The following is a 17,958-nucleotide window of genomic DNA, read 5'->3' on the forward strand; positions in this document are numbered from 1 at the left end:
AAATTTAATCAAATTTATGTTACTTTTTTTTTTTTTTTTTTTTGCCGTACATGGGCCTCTCACTGTTGTGGCCTCTTCCGTTGCGGAGCACAGGCTCCGGACGCGCAGGCTCAGCGGCCATGGCTCACGGGCCCAGCCACTCCGCGGCATGTGGGATCCTCCCGGACCGGGGCACGAACCCGTGTCCCCTGCATCAGCAGGCGGACTCTCAACCACTGCGCCACCAGGGAAACCCAAATTTATGTTACTTTTTAAGGTTAACTTTGGGAATATCAACCTAATATTGATTTTGATTTAAGTATGAACAAAGACTTCTTGAAAGGAAAATAAAAAAGGGAGGACTAGGGAGCCTGCAGGGAAAAGGGGGAGTCATTTTAATGACGGTGCTTCAATGACTCTCACAAATGCATTTCAAATCTATCACGGGATTGGATAGAAGCAAATAAAATGATTCTATCGGTCTTATTTTTTAGTAATATTGTAATATATATAAAACTTTTTGCTGATTAATAAATTTTAAAGTTATCCTTTTGTTTGCTTAAGGATAAGATTCCAAGGTAAGTACTATGGACCTCTGTAATATGGTAGCTCACCATGTTAAAACTTGCTACTATTTTTCATATCCATATCTGGTCTAGTCCTATCATTATTTTATCTGTGAAGTTTAAGATATATACATTTTAGACACCTGGACGATAACATTTCTAACACATTTCATATATAAAATCATGCTCTTTCATTTTTAGGTTATGCTTTTCTAATGTAAGACAGAGTACAGAGCTAGGATATACACAGTCATACTTCTGTTTTCCTTCATTCAGGAAGATTCCTGACCAGACATGGGTACAGTGTGATGAGTGTCTTAAATGGAGGAAGCTTCCTGGCAAGGTTGATCCATCTACATTACCTGCAAGATGGTTTTGTTACTATAATTCCCATCCAAAGTACAGGTAAGGTTAAGACTCAGTATTATGTCAGAGAGAACTCCTGATTTGTCTCTGTATCCTAAAACACTTTTCATCTCAAGTCCACACTCTTCACCCTGGCATTCAAGCCCCTATGCTAACTGGTCCCACTCTACCTATTCATTGTATCTTAACACAAACCTTCTGCTTTAGCAGGCCTGTGGCTTCACTCTTCCCCACACATGCCATACGTATTCCCATCTCCATGACTTGATACTGTCATTCCACTTGCTTACAGTGACTTTCTGTATTCCATCTGCCTATCTAAATCATATCCGTCTGGTAAGCTTAAGTATTTTGTGTGATACTTCTCCAGTTGACAGTAGTTTACAGTTATTTTACTCTGGCTTCCTGTGGTATTTAATTCTTCACATTTGTTCACGTACTGTTTGAATTTTTTGGATGTTTTTCATATATATATACTTGGGCCCTTCAAGAGATTATAAATTATTTGAGAACAAGGGATTTACATTTCAGGTTGAGTTGACAGTTTTCTTCATATGCTTCCTATACTTGCATCTGTTGTAGTACCTATTGTACATTCAATGCAGGTTGTTTACATGTTTGTCTTTCTAATATACCATGTGTTTCTTGAAGCAGCTAACATCTAGATAGTGCCTGTCATATCCATGGGTATTCATTTCAATTTAACAAATATTTTTTATATGACTTAGTCACATAGGTTGATAATAACTCAGTTTGCTTCAGTTCAGCTGTGACTTTCTTAACTTTTTTCTGCAGAATAAATGCTGATAGAAAAAAGGTACTAAACCAGAGTATGCTTTTTAGAAAAAAATTTTTTAAATGGAGGAAATTAAATAAACAAAGTCCAGGTCTGTAATGAGCAAGCATTTCCCCGTAGTCTCCAGATGTGCCTAAGTACCTCTTAGGGTTGTGTGATTAAAATGTAGGACTGAGGGCTTCCCTGGTGGCGCAGTGGTTGAGAGTCCGCCTGCCGATGCAGGGGACACAGGTTCGTGCCCCGGTCCGGGAAGATCCCACATGCCGCGGAGCGGCTGGGCCCGTGAGCCATGGCCGCTGGGCCTGCGCGTCCGGAGCCTGTGCTCCGCAACGGGAGAGGCCACAACAGTGAGAGGCCCGTGTACCGCAAAAAAAAAAAGAAAGTAGGCCTGAGTGCTTAGAAGTCTCATTTTTGAATCCTGTATATGCTATCAGTCTATACTTAGTCCAGGAGACATAGCCTTCCAGGACACTTTGTGCCCTAATAAAATGGGTATAACATAGGGTTTCCAATTATTATTAATTTTTGTTTATTTCTAGGATTGCTTTTGTCCATTGAGTACATTTTCTAGTACTCCTTTCAGCTTTTACTCCTAAAATTCTCTTCCTCGTGCTTTACATCTAGTCTTTTCATTTATAGAATTCTCTTTTTCGTCTCTTTGCTGGTCTCTGTTCTGTCCCTTTTACAATGTCAGCTCCTAGTCTCTTCTTGCTGCTCTCTATCATAGCCTCTGATTTTCCTCTTCAGGTATCATCACATAGTCTAGGGATGCTCCTGCTTCTAGATGGCACCTTGGGAATTACTTTCTTAGTACACGAGGCAAAAGACCTCGGTTCTAGTCTCAGCAATATTCTCTTTGTATGGAACCTCAAGCAAGTCTCTCTTGTGCTTGAACTTCACTGTGTAGAACTAGAGATTATGCTTTAGTACTTTGAGTGTCTTGGGAGAATGGTGATATATACACCAAAAATAATAATATGATATGCCTTGAAAAGAGAATTGCTACATGTTATCCTGCACACAGGTTTTGTAATGTGGGTGGAATCTGAACTCTGTAATGTTAGAGGGGGGTTAACCTGCCTTGTCATAGTCGTGAGGAAAGTTAAGGGTAACAGTGAAGGGCACATTTTGTTTCTGAAAGATGATTTCTTCTCTGTACTGCAGGAGGTGCTCTGTTCCAGAGGAACAAGAACTCATTGATGAAGACCTGTACTTGAGCAAAGCTAAGAAACAGTTGAGTATACCCGAGGTGGTGCTCTATATCGTACGGTAGAGGAGCCTGACCCTTCCTAATAGGACAGGGGAATTTTGAGAAGAGAAATGATTTTTTTTAAATGATTTCCCTATTCACCTCTCTGGTCTTCCAGTTCTTTATTCTTTCTAGTCATCTCCTGAATGTCTCAACTAGTGATTGACTTTACCCTCTCTCCCTCTTCCCCCCACCTTTTGATAGGGCATTTGAAATCCCTCTTCAGTAGCAGAGTTCAGGAAGGAACACTTAGTTACTCAACAAGGCTCACACTATTTCTAGTTTAGAAGGAACATTATAACCTAAGTCTATAATTGGTAATCCATTTCAGACTGAGAAATTTCATGAGTGAACTAAATATCCCTTTTATCTTCTCCTAGAGATCAAACTGTTGAGAAGAAGAAGGTACCAGTGGAAAGTGAGAGCCACCAGGTGAGAGACAGTCCACCCTCTTGCTTTTCTTACACAAAATTTTCCCCAACAGAGGACATAGGTTGAAGGAAGCAGCACTCTTGAAAGCTGCATAGCAATAACAAACCAGTTGTTCTGGTGGTCTTTTTTTTCACTGGATCTTTTGATTTTGCTTTGATCTGCTGTTACTGATGTTCAGATCACCAAAAATAGAAAAGCCAAATCATTTATTGTCCAGATTTGGATTCAGTACTGATTCTGGACAGTGTGAATATCACATTCGGTGTCACAGAATATTCAGGGTTATGTTCCATCCTCATACAGGCTGCTCCTGTTGAGTGTCTGGTTTTCCTCAGTCTCCTTTCTTCCAGGATTCAGGGGTGATTCCTTTCTCCTTCCTCTTGGGAAGAAGGGGTGGTTCTTTGTGCCCCTCCCCATCCCTGCTTTCAGGCTGGCTGGCTTTATAAAGACTCTGCTGTTTTGAATTTTCAGGAGCACTGTCTCTCGGACATGGTTGCCCAGCTCCGGACGCTGAAGGGTGCAATAAGGTTGGCCGTCCTTTCAGGGACACTCCTTTCCTGACAGCCACCATAGCACCCATATATCTTCCCCACCCAACCTTGCCTTTCTGCATGATTTTCCTCTTGACCCTCTTTCCCAGAGATACCTGCTAGTAGCATGTTAGATTCACCTTCCACCCACTCAGTCAGGGTAGGTCAGACTGGTGAGGATAGAGGCAATTAAATACTAATTCTTCCTCTGATAGCCTTCCAAGACCCAGGTGTATTAATAAACAGGTTGCATACCCTCATGTCTTGGCTTAATAGTCTGATCTAGAGATTGGGAGATTTCCTGGGACCGCCCTGTCCTCATTCAGTTTACCTCCCCTTTATACTCCTTCACCTTCATCATTCATACTATCTTCATAAGCTGGCTCTCCCACAAGATCCCAGATGCATGTCTCTGTGTGTGTGCAATACGAATATATATTAGTCTCTCGCATGCATTTCTCCAAGACCAGCACAGACCCTTGCTGCAGTGCTTATTCCCTTCATCCCTTCCCTCATCAGAGAGCTCAGAGGAGTGAAAACCCAGCCTTAAACTGGGTCACAAGAGAGAATTAGACAGTGACTAGGGGGCCTGGGTTTGTGTTGCGGATGGGATGACTCTAGGAGCCAATAAGTGAGTTGGGGAGGTCTGTTGGTGTCCAGTTGATAAGGTTATAACTGAACGTGCCTGGGGTCAGTGTTCTAGTGTACATTACTGCGCGCTGTTTGTTTTGTGTAGGAAACAGTTTGTTTTTATTTGGCCAAGTGTTCTTTCCTAGCATCAGAAGGATTGACTCATCCTTTGGTATTTAGTTTGAAATTGGGATTTTTTATGAGTTCTTTCTTTCTTTGCTAGGTATTCACTAATCCACTCAAGATCCCTTCTATTCAAGATATGGACGACTTGAATAATAAGACGATTGAATATGAGGGAATTGATAGCCCTAGCCGGCTTTCATCTGTTGGAGAAGAAAGCAGAACACCTTCTCTTCAACTTAAGCCTCTGGATTCCAGTGTTTTTCAGTTTTCCAGGTGGGTAAAAAAACAGACTCTCTTCAGTAATAAGCCTCAGCGTTTTTTTTCCTATAAAATAAATTGGTATGGTTATAATGTTTATGTTTTTCCTAAGGCCTGGCATGGAATTCAGAAGGAGAAACACCATTTTGGGTTGATAGAATTGCATGTTGCATGTATCCCCCATTTTTCAGCATTATAACTGTCATGTCAAGTTTGTCGATCTTTTTTTTTTTTTTACTTTTTGGAGGTGATCATCATCTGACAAATGCTCTTTTATGGATTATGTATTCACATTATGTTGGGAATTGTGTAAGTGAAATAATGGACATGAAAACCCTTTGAAAAGCATAATGTACTATACAAATGTAAGGTAACATTACATAGATAAGCATTATTTCTTTCCTTAAGTTTAGGAATATTGAAATCCTGTGCAGCCCCGTAGGCCTAGCACATGTTGGCCACATATAAAAATAAGTATCAGAAGTTTGTGCCATTAGGTAAGCCTTCTAGTTCATTGTTTCCTAGGGTAAATTTTTAGTATAAGTTTAGTCTTAGGATTTACTTGTTCATCTTCTAGCACCTTATCAATATTATTTTGTTAGTCTTTACAACAGAAATTTTCTTAAACATCAGGAATATTTGAAGCACTAAAAGGTATGACTGCCCCTATGCTGCCATGAGACTGGAACCCAGGACTGCTATTTATGACTTGCTTTCTCCTCGCCACTGTGCTTCTCACTTCGGGCAGGGCCAAGCCATAGGGAAGGTACAGAGTTGTTCTCTAACAGTAGAAACTTCTATAGTCCTCAATAATATGACTGTTAAATAGTAGGTTGTGAAGTTTTCATTAACCCTTTTCCGTTTGGATATTTTCCTAACATACTGTAGGAAAAAAACAGTGGAATATATAATAGGGTAAAAATGATTCCTGCCCCCGCCCCTGCCAAAGTTACTGATTCCTTTCCTTCTTTCTTCTTAGGTGGGTCTTTTCAGCTTCTTATACCTAGACAAACATCTCTTTATGTGTGCAAGTACCCTCTTCAGTGATTCTTCCACAGTTAAGCCGTGTAGATACTGAAGGAACCCCATGTCACCCCGAGCATGAACAAAAAGTCTCAAGAAGAAGTAAACTGTTAGGAGAAAAACTAGTAGAACTCTAAAGGAATTAAGTGAGAATCTGTATGAAAGCATCAAGAATAGTGCCTTGGAAGAGAGTAGGTACTCAGTAACTAATGGTTGAATCGAGTCATATTGAAGGAGCTATTTCTGAGATAGAACTATGCAACAAGGGAGTAAGAAATATAGCCTAGTCGGTCTCAGGGATTTGAGTCTAATTCTACTGTTTCCATCCACAGTTTTCCAACTCCCCTTTTTGGTTGGGAGGGGTGTACAGTAAAGTGCTGTGTTTTTTCAAAGCACATTGTTACCTCTCTACCTCGATCTCCTTGAGATGGTCATGTATCAGAATTGCCACTGGAGTATCAGGGTGTCATTGCTCTTGAAGGCTGTCCTTTTCCTACTGTGACCACTTTTCCTTTCTCTTCAGTGTTTCTTTTGGTACTGTCTAGTGAATTTTGGTAACCTGGAGGAGAAAACAAATGCTAACCTATGTATGTGTGTATTTTATGAGTGCAGTATGGCAGTACATCCATTGGGTGGCATACTTCATCAGTCTTAATTAGGATTTCTATATGAGTCTTTATAGAACTGCTGTATCCAGAGTTGGGTTTTGGCTCTGGAGGACAGGCAAAGTACTGTGACTATTTACGTGTAATTTTAATTCGAGAATAGTGTTCTTTCAAGAGATATGTGATAATCGATGCTGCTAATGTCATATATTTTATGTAAGGTCAATAAATGATATGTCGTTTCAAGCTACACATATAGGGGGATTCAAATTTTATAGAGGAAAATTAAGGTGCCCAAGAGTTTAATAAAATATACAAGGTTTTCTGTTAAAACCATGTTAAGGGAATAATAAGTTTAGTCCAGGGTTGCAAAAGTCTCCTTCGTTATCAAAACCTGAAGCTGATAAGGGTCCTTGGGTCATGTAGTACAGCTCTTTAACTCTAGATAAAATAAAGCCTACACCATCCAAGCATGTTTTAAAAATTTCTAGTGGAGTAGGTTATAAGACCTAGAAGGTGTTCCAGAGGTGTCATTGGAAACAGCTCTGTGAGTCTCACGAATCTAGCAAGGGGAGGGGAAGACCTGCAATAAAGAGTAAGTTTAGCTAGTATGTAAGCAAGCATAACCTTTGAGGGGAAGACAGCTTATATCTGTTAAAGGAAATAGTCCCCTTTCTGTTCATTCATTCTACATACATTTGAGTGCTTACTATATGAAAGCAGTGCTCTAAGGCAGTGATGGAATCAAAGATGAAGGAGCTTATGGTACTCAGAGTTATATATGTAAGCATCCCTGGTACATGCTAGGTTTCATATGAGTGGTATAAACTAAGGTCTAAAGTAGCCATAAGCATACAGACAAAGGTGAGAATTAGTGGCTGTAATTTATTTAGATATTTAGAGAACTTTTGAGTAAGCTATATGTCAAAAGCTAATTATTTCATGTTTTAAAAAGATAACCCCAAAAAATCCAAATTACATCGTAATGGTGGAAGGAGAGGAGGGAGACATTGTAATATAGTTAAAGGAATATTTGAAACAACAAACATCAGGTAGAAATAGAAAAACAGTTTTGCAAATGAATAAGATTGATTCAAGAGCCAGTATTAACATTTTAAAATATGATCTTTGAGAAAGACTTCCAGAATGGCAAAATGAGTAGTGTGATGAACTCTTTCACCAACAAGTACCCATTTAACTGGAAAAAAATATTAAACAAAACAAAGCAATCATTCCTAGTTCCTAGAAATTGTCCTAGGGGCATACAGCAAGTACAGAAACATTCATTCAAGAAAATCTATTAAATCTCAGAAAGAACAGCAAGAGTCTTTGGCATTCGCCTGCTCTCATCCCCCTCCAAGCTATGTAACTACTCAAGAAGCTCTAATCCAGGTAGGTGTGGTCAAGAAGTTGGGGGCTCCCTCTCTTCCTAGCTCCTAGTCTAGAGCTATGGTTTCACCTGGGGGGTTAGGCCTCTGACATTTCTCATATCCCCCAGGTCTGTCTTGCGGGAGCTCTATTCCAAGCAGAATCAAGAGGACTGGGTCTCTCTTCCCCCACCCAGCCCCCATTCAAAGCGTGGAAGCACTCACCTAGGGACAGCATGCTGACAATCCTGGACTCCTATTGCTCCAGCCCTAGCTTACTTATAGGGCAGAGTTTCATGCCAGAAGGAGCAAGCCAAAAACCATCCCAGCACCCATTTGTAAAGAAAAGGTTTCCCTCTTAGAGAGTGGACCACTCACTGTCCCTGCCATCAGCTCTTGCACAGTGGCACAGAGGTTCTGCTTAGGGAGAACTGACTTTGTGTGGAACAGATCATGAAGAATTCCATTCCTAAGGGCATTGTCACAAACAATGGAAATCTTAGTGGCGAACAATTAAAAGGGCACTCGTAGCTCCTTGATGCAAGTTACAACAAGCAAAATGGCTGCATAATCATAAGTTCAGTAACAGAGAGAACCAAGCAAAAAGATAGCCAAGAAGAGCACTCCTAGGATCATAGTCAACCCTGGCGGTTAGGAAGGCTGTGCATAAGCACAAGACCGCACTCATTCAGGACACAAGGTGGACTTGAATGCAGTCCCCAAGCCTCACACAGATCAAACAACAGAGAGCAGGAGCCTCACTGGTAGTAGGGACTTAAGCACAACCTCTAATCAACCACTGGATGAACAGTAAGCTACTCTGACCCAGGGGTCAGAGGTGATTGGAGAGGGAAAATCCAAGCTACTACTACCTGGCTGAATGTGGGGTAGAAACATGAATTCCTTGAACTGTGATAGCAGCCTCCAAGCCACACATATATCCAGTGGTAAAGGGTAAAAATCTAACTGGCTAAGAGGGCTTAATTATAACCTTTGGCCTATGCTGACTCAGGGTAACTCCTAGATTGCCAGGTAAAAGATAAAAATCAAGAATAAATCTGAGCAGAATACTCAGCATACTACTGGGGAAACAAATTTCATAGAGTCACTTCAGCCAAGTCACTGAGAAAACAACCCAGCAAACAGTGGCGACAACCACTCAGGGAAGTGGGAGTTGCTATACTGTTATTATCTAAAATATCAATTGTCAACAAAAAATTATGAGACATGCAAAGAAACAGGAAAGTGTGACCTGTACATAGGGGTAGGGGGAAAGCAGGTAATAGAAACTGCTCCTAAAGAGACCCAGATGTTGGATTTAGCAAACAAAGACTTCAAAGCAGCCATTATAAATATGTTCAGAGAACTAAAGGAGACCATGTTTCATCAAGTGCAGAATATTAATAAAGGGACAGAATTTATTTTTTGAAAGAACCAAATGGAAATTCTTGAGGTGAAACGTGTAATAACTAATGTGAACATTTCACTAAAGGGACTCAGCAGCACATTAGGGTTGGCAGGAGAATCAGCAAACTTGAAGATACAGCAATTATAGATTATGCTGTCTGAAGAATAGAGAGAAAAAAGAATGAAGAAAAATGAAAAGAGCCTCAGAAAAATGTAGGACACCATTAAGTGCACCAACATATGCAAATTAGGAGTACAAGAAGAAGAGGAGAGGGAGGAAAAGAGGTATAAAAAATATTCAAAGAAATAATGGCTGAAAACTTTCCAAATTTGATGAAAAACATTAATTTACACATCCAAGAAGCTCAAGTAACTCAAAATAGGATAAGTGCAAAGGTATTTACAGCTATGCAGTGAAAATATTGAAAGCCAAAGCCAAAGAGAATATCTTGAAAGCAGGAAGAGAAAAATATTCATCATGTAAAAGAGAACCCCAGTAAGATTAACATCTGGCTTCTCATCAGAAACAATGGAAACCAGGAGGCAGTGGGATGACATATTCATAGTACTTAAAGAAAGACTTAACTGGGAATCATAAATCCAGTAAAACTATTTTTAGAAAATGAAGGTGAAATAAGTATATTCTTATGTAAACAAAAGCTGATGGAATGTGTTTGTAGCAAAGCTGCATACGAGAAATACTAAAAAGAGTTCTTCACCTTGAAAGCAAGTGACACCAAATAGTAATTCAAATTTGCATGAAAAAACAGAGTACTGGCAGTGGTAACTGTAATTAATTGTAAAAGACAATACAGTGGCATATTTCTTCCTCTTTCTGTTCTTAACTGATTTAAAGAATAATTACATAAACAATGTGTATATATTTGTATATAATTTTATATATGAATATAATTCTATTGTTGGGCTTGTCTATAGATGTAAAATATTTGCCGATAACAGCATAAAAGAAGTGGGTGGGAGCAAAGCTGTATTAGAGTAAGGAATTAACACCAGATGGTAACTCAGATCCACAGTAAGAAGTGAAGAAAATTAAAAATGGAAAAAGAAGGTTGATTTAACAAACTCTATAAATATTATAAATATGTCCTTGCTCCACTTTCTTCTCTTAGCTTCCTCAAAAGGCATAACATTACATAAAGTAATAATTGTAGTAATGTATTGTTAGATTCATAAATGTTAAACTAGAAAATATCCACAAAACATGAAAAGAGGAAAAGTAGAGGAAGAAAGAAACAAAGAAGGCATGACACATACAGAAAACAGAAAGCTAAATAGTGGACGTCAATTCTGACATAACAGTAAAAACGTTAAATGTGACCAGATTAAACAATCCAACCAAAAGATGGAGATTATCCAATTGGATTTTTTTAACATACACAAATTTAGTATCTATACACTTTAATTCAGAGATACAAATAGGTTGAAAATAAAAAGATGAAAAAAGACCTACCATATAAATAGCAACCATAAGAGAGCTAGAGTGGCTATACTAGTATCAGGAAGAATAATAGACTTTAAACAGAAAATGTTACTAGATATAAAGAGGGACATTTCATATTGATAAAGTCCATTAGGAAGATATAAAAATTATACCCATATATGGACCTAACAACAGAACCCCCAAAATGCATGAAGCAAAAGCAGACAGAATTGAAGGGAGAAACAGATAATTTAGCAATAATAGTTGGAAACTTTAATATCCCACTTTCACCATAATTCGAAAAGAGACATGTACCACAATGTTCATTGCAGCACTGTTTACAATAGCCAGGACATGGAAGCAACCTAAGTGTCCATCGACAGATGAATGGGTAAAGAAGATGCGGCACATATATACGATGGAATATTACTCAGCCATAAAAAGAAATGAAATTGAGCTATTTGTAGTGAGGTGGATGGACCTAGAGTCTGTCATACAGAGTGAAGTAAGTCAGAAAGAGAAAGACAAATATCATATGCTAACACATATGTATGGAATCTAAAAAAAAAAAAGGTTCTGATGAACTGAGGGGTAGGACAGGAATAAAGATGCAGATGTAGAGAATGGACTTGAGGACACGGGGAAAGGGGAAGGGGAAGCTGGGACGAAGTGAGAGTAGCATTGACATATATACACTACCAAATGTAAAATAGATAGCTAGTGGGAGGCAGCCGCATAGCACAGGGAGATCAGCTCGGTGCTCTGTGACCACCTTAGAGGGGTGGGATAGAGAGGGTGAGAGGGAGACACAAGAGGGAGGAGATACGGGGATATATGTATACGTATAGCTGATTCAGTTTGTTATACAGCAGAAACTAACACACCATTGTAAAGCAATTATACTCCAATAAAGATGTAAAAAGATATATCTCACTTTCAGTAATGGGTAGAAGATCAACAAGGAAGTAAAACAGTTGAAGAATGCTATAAACCAACTGGACCTGACAGATATGTGCAGAACACTTCACCCCCAAACAGCATAATACATATTCTTCTCAAGTGCATATGGAATATTCTCCAGGATAGACCATATGTTAGACCATAAAACAAGCCTCAACAAATTTAAAAGGATTGACATCATACAAAGGATGTTCTCCAACCACAGTGGAATTAAATTAAAAATCAACAACAGAAGGAAATTTGGGAAATTCACAAATATGTAGAAATTAAATAACACTCCAAAATAACAAATGAGTAAAAGAAGAAGTCACAAGGGAAATTAGAAAACATCTTAAGATGAAAATGAAAATAAAATATACAAAAAATTATGGATTGAAGCTAATAAGGTATTCAGAGGGAAAATTATATTTGTAAATGCTTATATTAAAATTGAAGAAATATCTCAAATTGGTAACAAACTTCCGCCTTAAGAAACTACAAAAATGAGAGCAAGCTAAACCCAAATCAAGGAGAAAGAAGGAAATAAAGATCAGAATGGAAATGAAATAGAGAATAGAAAAACAATAGGGAAAATCAGTGAAACCAAAAGTTGGCTCTTTGAAAGGAACAACAAACATTAAAACAATTAATAAAATAATTCTATTTATAGTAGATTCAAAAATAGAATCTTTGGGAACAAATTTAACAGAAATTAAAGCTAGACTTGTACACTGAAAACTACAAAATACTGTTAAACGAGATTAAAGAAGACCTAAACCAATGGAAAGACATTTCATGTTTGTGTATCAGCAGATTTAATGTTGTTAAGATGGCAGTACTCCCGAAATTGAGTACTCAATGCAATCCCTATCAAAATATCAGCTGACTTCTCTGCAGACAGCCAATGGAGGAATATGATTGAAAGAAAAAGGAAAATAAGAAGAAACTATGTAGTTGGAAAATAATTCCTGCTATGTAAACTCTAAATTAATCTCTACTGAATCAGTGAATACAGGTCTGGAATAAGATTTGATTCCTAGAGGGAAGAACCAGGAGTATTTACAGAACCAGTAAGTAAAATCCACTCACTGTCTCTCATTAACATAATAGTTCCTTTTTTGATTGCCTTTTATTTGCAAAATTTTGTTCCCTCATCTCCATGTAGCAAGTTAGTTAAACTACCTTCTGTTAAGGAGTTTATACTTTAGTGGGAAACCTGCAATACACACACACACACACACGGTAGAAAGTAATATTATACAGAGAGTGCTAAAGTGCTATAGGAATTCAGAAGTGGCATTTGAACTGGACTTAAGACCTGCAGTGCTGAGGAGGAGAAGTGTATTCCTTTCAAAAGAAGCAGCCCGAGAATTTGTGGGGCATTCTGTTTGGCTGGTATTTTTGAAGGGAAGTTGTGAGAAATAAAGCTAGGGCCAATTATATCCCAGCTCTGCCACTCACTAGCTACATGACCTTCGGAAAGTTATTTAATCTCTCTAGGCCTGAGCATCCTCTTTTTTAAATGAAGATAAAAATACCTCCTCCCTCAGGGTTATTGGGAGAATTGGGTGAGACCATACACATTAAGAGCTGTCTGGCACAGAGTAAGTGCTCAGTAAATGGTTCCTGTGTTTTGGAAGGGAAAAGCTTGAATACCAAGCTAAGACATCTGAGCTTTTCTGTTGTGGGGAACAATAACTAAAGATTGCAAATAGGGAGGTGACATAATCAGAGCAATGCCTTAGGAAGATTAACTTGGCAGTGGGTGATCTGGAGGTGTGACAAGGGGAGACTGGAGGAGGCCATTGCAAGGGTCCAAGAGAGGTAATGAGAACTTGAACTTGGGTATTGATAGTGGTAGAACTATATAAAATTACTGAGAGTTTGTTGGTGTCATAACACAAATAGGAAACATGGGAGAGGGAGCAGGTTTGAAGGTGAAGGTGAAAGGTCAGTTTTATACATACTGAGTGAGATATCAGTGAGACCTCCAGAAAGAAATGTGTAACAGGCAGTTTGAAATTCAGTACTGGAGATCAAGGCTGGGAAAATGACTTGGAAGTTATCTTCCAGAAGTTAGAGCCAAAAGATTGTATGAGATTACCAAAGAAAAGAAATGTAGGGGGACGTCCCTGGTGGTCCAGCGGTTAAGACTCCGCGCTCCCAATGCAGGGGGCCCGGGTTCAATCCCTGGTCAGGGAACTAGATCCCACATGCATGCCACAACTAAGAGTTCGCATGCCACAACGAAGACCCAGCACAGCCAAATGAATGAATGATTAAATAATTAAATGGTTAAATAATTAAATAAATAAAAAGAAAAATGCAGGGATAGAAGAGAGGATAATTAAAGACAGAATCCTTAGAGATGGGAAAATGAAGAGAAGGCAGATAATTTGACTTTAATTGCCTTTCATAAAACTTTGTTGTTGCTATCTAGTATCATGTACCCTTCCTTTATACCTGCAAACTGCTTGTTTTACTATCATCCTCATTACCACCGCTAAATGGACCGCCTAGAGTGGCCCTACGCATGTTTAAAGATGGATACATTCGTTCTTACATAGCCCCTAAGTCCTTTTGCTTTCCCCCTAAGGCCGACACAACAAGATCTATTAAGATGACAGACCAGTTTTATTTCTGGGTGAACACCAGTTTTGAAGAACATTCAGGGCATTCTAAGAAGCTAAGGTTTGAGATGTCTTAACAGATATTCTCAGAAATTACAGAGAAATACAAGCAGCCTTGAGATATGGTGGCCAGTAATGTGCCTGGCTCTTTTCTCATTGGAAAAAAATTTTTTTAATTAATTAATTTATTTATTTTTGGCTGTGTTGGGTCTTTGTTGCTGCGTGCGGGCTTTCTCTAGTCGTGGCGAGCAGGGGCTACTCTTATTGTGGTGCGTGGGCTTCTCATTGTGGTGGCTTCTCTTGTTGTGGAGCACGGGCTCTAGGCGAGCGGGCTTCAGTAGTTGTTGCTCGTGGGCTCAGTAGTTGTGGCTCGTGGGCTGTAGAGCGCAGGCTCAGTAGCTGTGGCGCACGGGCTTAGTTGCTCCGCGGCACGTGGGATCTTCCCGGACCAGGGCTTGAACCCGTGTCCCCTGCATTGGCGGGCGGATTCTCAACCACTGCGCCATCTGGGAAGCCCTCTCACTGAGAATTTGAAAGTTAATTTTCACCTTGAAATTTCTTGGTTTTCTGGAGAGAGAGCACAAGAGTTATAAGGATAAAAATGGGGGTCCCATGGTGCTGCATGATATAAACTTGCATATGGATTTCGTTGGCATCAGTTTTCTTGTTAGTTCCTTCAACCGTTAGTATAATATAGCAGCTACAAATAGAAGGTGATTTGAGGTCACTGTCCTGGGCTTTCCTGAAGAACTGAGGGAGTGCCTGTTTGCCCTGACAAAGGGGAATTCTTTTGCCCTAAGTGGGGAATGACTTGAATTGGCCGATTCAGTTTCTTTGTTTCTGACTAGGGCCCTGTGTTTTAATTAACTTTTACAAGTGGATAATGGGCAATAGCCACAATCCAGTTGGCTGGCAAAGGCATTGTGTATTGTTCCATAGCAGTATAAAAAATGTGCATAAGTCATTGATACTGGAAGGTCTTTGTGACACTAACGATCTGGCTCGGTCTCCTCTGCTTACTCCACTAGGCTTTTTATGACCTTTTTTCCCATTCTCGTGTTAGGGGATTTTGAATGTGTATTTTTTTTGTTTGTTTTTCTTCCTTTACTTGCCGTTCGGAAGCTTCTAAGTCAGGCTAGCTTCAATCCTATTTTCAGAAATCTTACCAAGGTCAGCCTGGTCCTGTTATATCCAGATGCTGACTCTTCGTACCTTTCAATTTACTCTGTCTCTTAAGACACATTGCTGTCTCAGCAAATTGCATAAGTGAAGGGTTTGGGGTTTGGAGGTAAAGACATATTCCTAATCTGAAATGATCTGTGAATAACAGCTAGAGTCAGTTTTAATATGGGAAATTTGAAGAGGGGCTCCATAGGATAAGAATATACTTAGCTTGTATTGTGACAGCTTAAAATTTAATTTTCTCTTCTTGCAGTAAGTACAAATGGATCCTAGGTGAGGAACCTGTGGAGAAACGAAGAAGGCTCCAGAATGAGATGACAACACCTCCTCTAGATTATTCCATGCCTGGCCCTTACAGGAGGGTAGAGGCAGCAGTTGCCTGCCCAGAAGGGGAGAACAGCCATGATAAATCGAGTTCTGAGAGAAGCACACCACCATACCTTTCCCCAGAATACCCCGAAGCAATGAAGAATACCAGTCAGAGTAGGGAGGTCTCAGTTCTGTATGCAGGGGCCCAAGACCAGCACCAGGGCTCCCTGCTCCCTGAAGAATTAGAAGATCAGATGCCAAGATTGGTGGCAGAAGAATCTAACAGAGGCAGCACACACCTAAACAAGGAGGAAGTAAGCAAGGGACCTTTTGTAGCTGTTGTCGGTGTTGCAAAAGGTGTTAGAGATTCAGGAGCTCCCATTCAGCTGATCCCTTTTAACAGAGAGGAGCTTGCTGAGAGGAGGAAAGCAGTTGAATCCTGGAACCCGGTGCCTTACTCTTCTGTGGCCTCTGCTGCAACTCCTGCTGCAGCTGTTGTGGAGAAAGGAAGAGGCTCTGAGGAGAGCGGAGGTCGTCATACACCAAAGATGAAGAACCAAAGAGAGCTAGAGGAACTGAAGAGAACCACAGAAAAGTTGGAACGTGTTTTGGCAGAAAGGAATATGTTCCAGCAAAAGGTTAGAGTAACACCTTACCACTAGGAATGAGAGGCCATTGTAACCAAGGAACCAGAGAGATGGAACTCCAATGATCTCATGTTCTGTGGCCTTTAAACAGAATAAGCCATTGAATGATCCTGTGGTATATCTCAGATTGAGTGAACCCTAATGGGCTTCCCTCCTATATTTGGGGTTTGAAAAGGTCCATAGTAGAATATGTTTAGAGAAATCACAGGGTGAATATATTCAGGAAAATTTGGGGCACTCTCTTTAGCTTTCACTAGTATGTGGGGTCATTGAATTTCTGTTTCTTGGACTGCAGGTGGAGGAGCTGGAACAGGAGAGGAATCACTGGCATTCTGAATTCAAGAAAGTCCAACATGAATTGGTGACCTATAGTACCCAGGAGACAGAAGGCTTGTACTGGAGCAAGAAACACATGGGCTATCGCCAAGCTGAGTTCCAGATTCTGAAAGCTGAGCTGGAAAGAACCAAAGAGGAAAAGCAGGAACTAAAAGAGAAACTGAAGGAGACAGAGACACACCTGGAAGTTCTGCAGAAGGCTCAGGTCTCCTACCGGACCCCAGAGGGAGATGACCTAGAAAGGTTAATTACTAGGGTTTAGTAATCAGCTTGTGAGTGCTAATGGGAAGCCTCCCTTAGGACCCCTCCCCCCCCCGCCCCATTACTGGTCATAGATAAGGGAAGAAGCCTTAATTAATTCCTAGGCCACCAAGGATTGAGCAATCGCTTCTTAGAGAGCTGCAGCCAACCTCCCAGTGCTTGGTGGCATTGTGCTTTCTTCTTTCTTTCTAGCTAATGGAAACGTAATTGTTGAGAAATGTAGGCCTGTTTTGAAGGAGCTTCATTTTGTTCTGTTGGCTAACGACTTCATGTCATCTCTTCTCCTGTCCCTCACTCCATCATACAGGGCTTTGGCAAAGCTTACGCGGCTGCGTATCCACGTCAGCTATCTCCTTACCTCTGTCCTCCCTCACTTGGAGCTTCGTGAGATCGGGTTTGACTCAGAACAAGTGGATGGGATCCTGTATACGGTGCTGGAGGCAAATCACATACTGGATTGAGCACCAGATACTCTATATCCCCTTTTCTACCCTATTCTTTCCTCCCTCCCTCTCAACACCTCTCTCTCTCTCTCTCTCTCTCTCCCTCTCTCTCTCTCTCTCTCTCTCTCTCTCTCTCTCTTTCTCTCTCTCACTCTCTCTCTCTCTCACCCTTATGCCTTACGTGGAGAATCTTTGAGTAAATCCTGGCTCTTAATCAGTCTGCTTCTTATTCAGTCTTGGTGTGGAGAAAGAGGCTAGTTAAATAGGCTTTCAAGAGTTCCAGGAATGGAAAAGCAGTAGTCACCAAACCAGGTGACCGGAAAGCTTTAACTTTCATGACTCAGATACTTGGCCAATTTCATATCCTTTCTGAAATGATTTGTATTCATTTAGGTTAAATCAGTCAGCAGATATTGGGTCCAATGTACCAGGTGTT

At 40.2% G+C, this 17,958-nt stretch overlaps 1 protein-coding gene across 3 annotated transcripts in view; it reads left to right on the forward strand.

Annotated features, from left to right (window-relative positions):
- Positions 1-17,624, forward strand: part of MORC4 (MORC family CW-type zinc finger 4) — a 49,786-nt gene extending 32,162 nt beyond the window's left edge. For 2 of the 3 annotated variants that reach the window (XM_070044675.1, XM_030835818.2), the window contains 7 exons: positions 822-950; positions 2,872-2,940; positions 3,337-3,388; positions 4,772-4,947; positions 15,780-16,473; positions 16,778-17,023; positions 17,387-17,579. In XM_070044675.1, coding sequence (XP_069900776.1) covers positions 822-950; positions 2,872-2,940; positions 3,337-3,388; positions 4,772-4,947; positions 15,780-16,473; positions 16,778-17,023; positions 17,387-17,467 — 1,447 coding nt within the window. In that variant the 3' untranslated portion in view covers positions 17,468-17,579. Of the gene's footprint in view, positions 1-821; positions 951-2,871; positions 2,941-3,336; positions 3,389-4,771; positions 4,948-15,779; positions 16,474-16,777; positions 17,062-17,386 lie in introns of all 3 variants that reach the window. The other variant, XM_030835817.3, reaches the window with a different exon arrangement.
- Positions 17,625-17,958: the final 334 nt, after the last annotated feature.

Source organism: Globicephala melas, chromosome X, assembly GCF_963455315.2.
Source record: "Globicephala melas chromosome X, mGloMel1.2, whole genome shotgun sequence".
Classification (NCBI taxonomy): Eukaryota; Metazoa; Chordata; class Mammalia; order Artiodactyla; family Delphinidae; genus Globicephala; species Globicephala melas.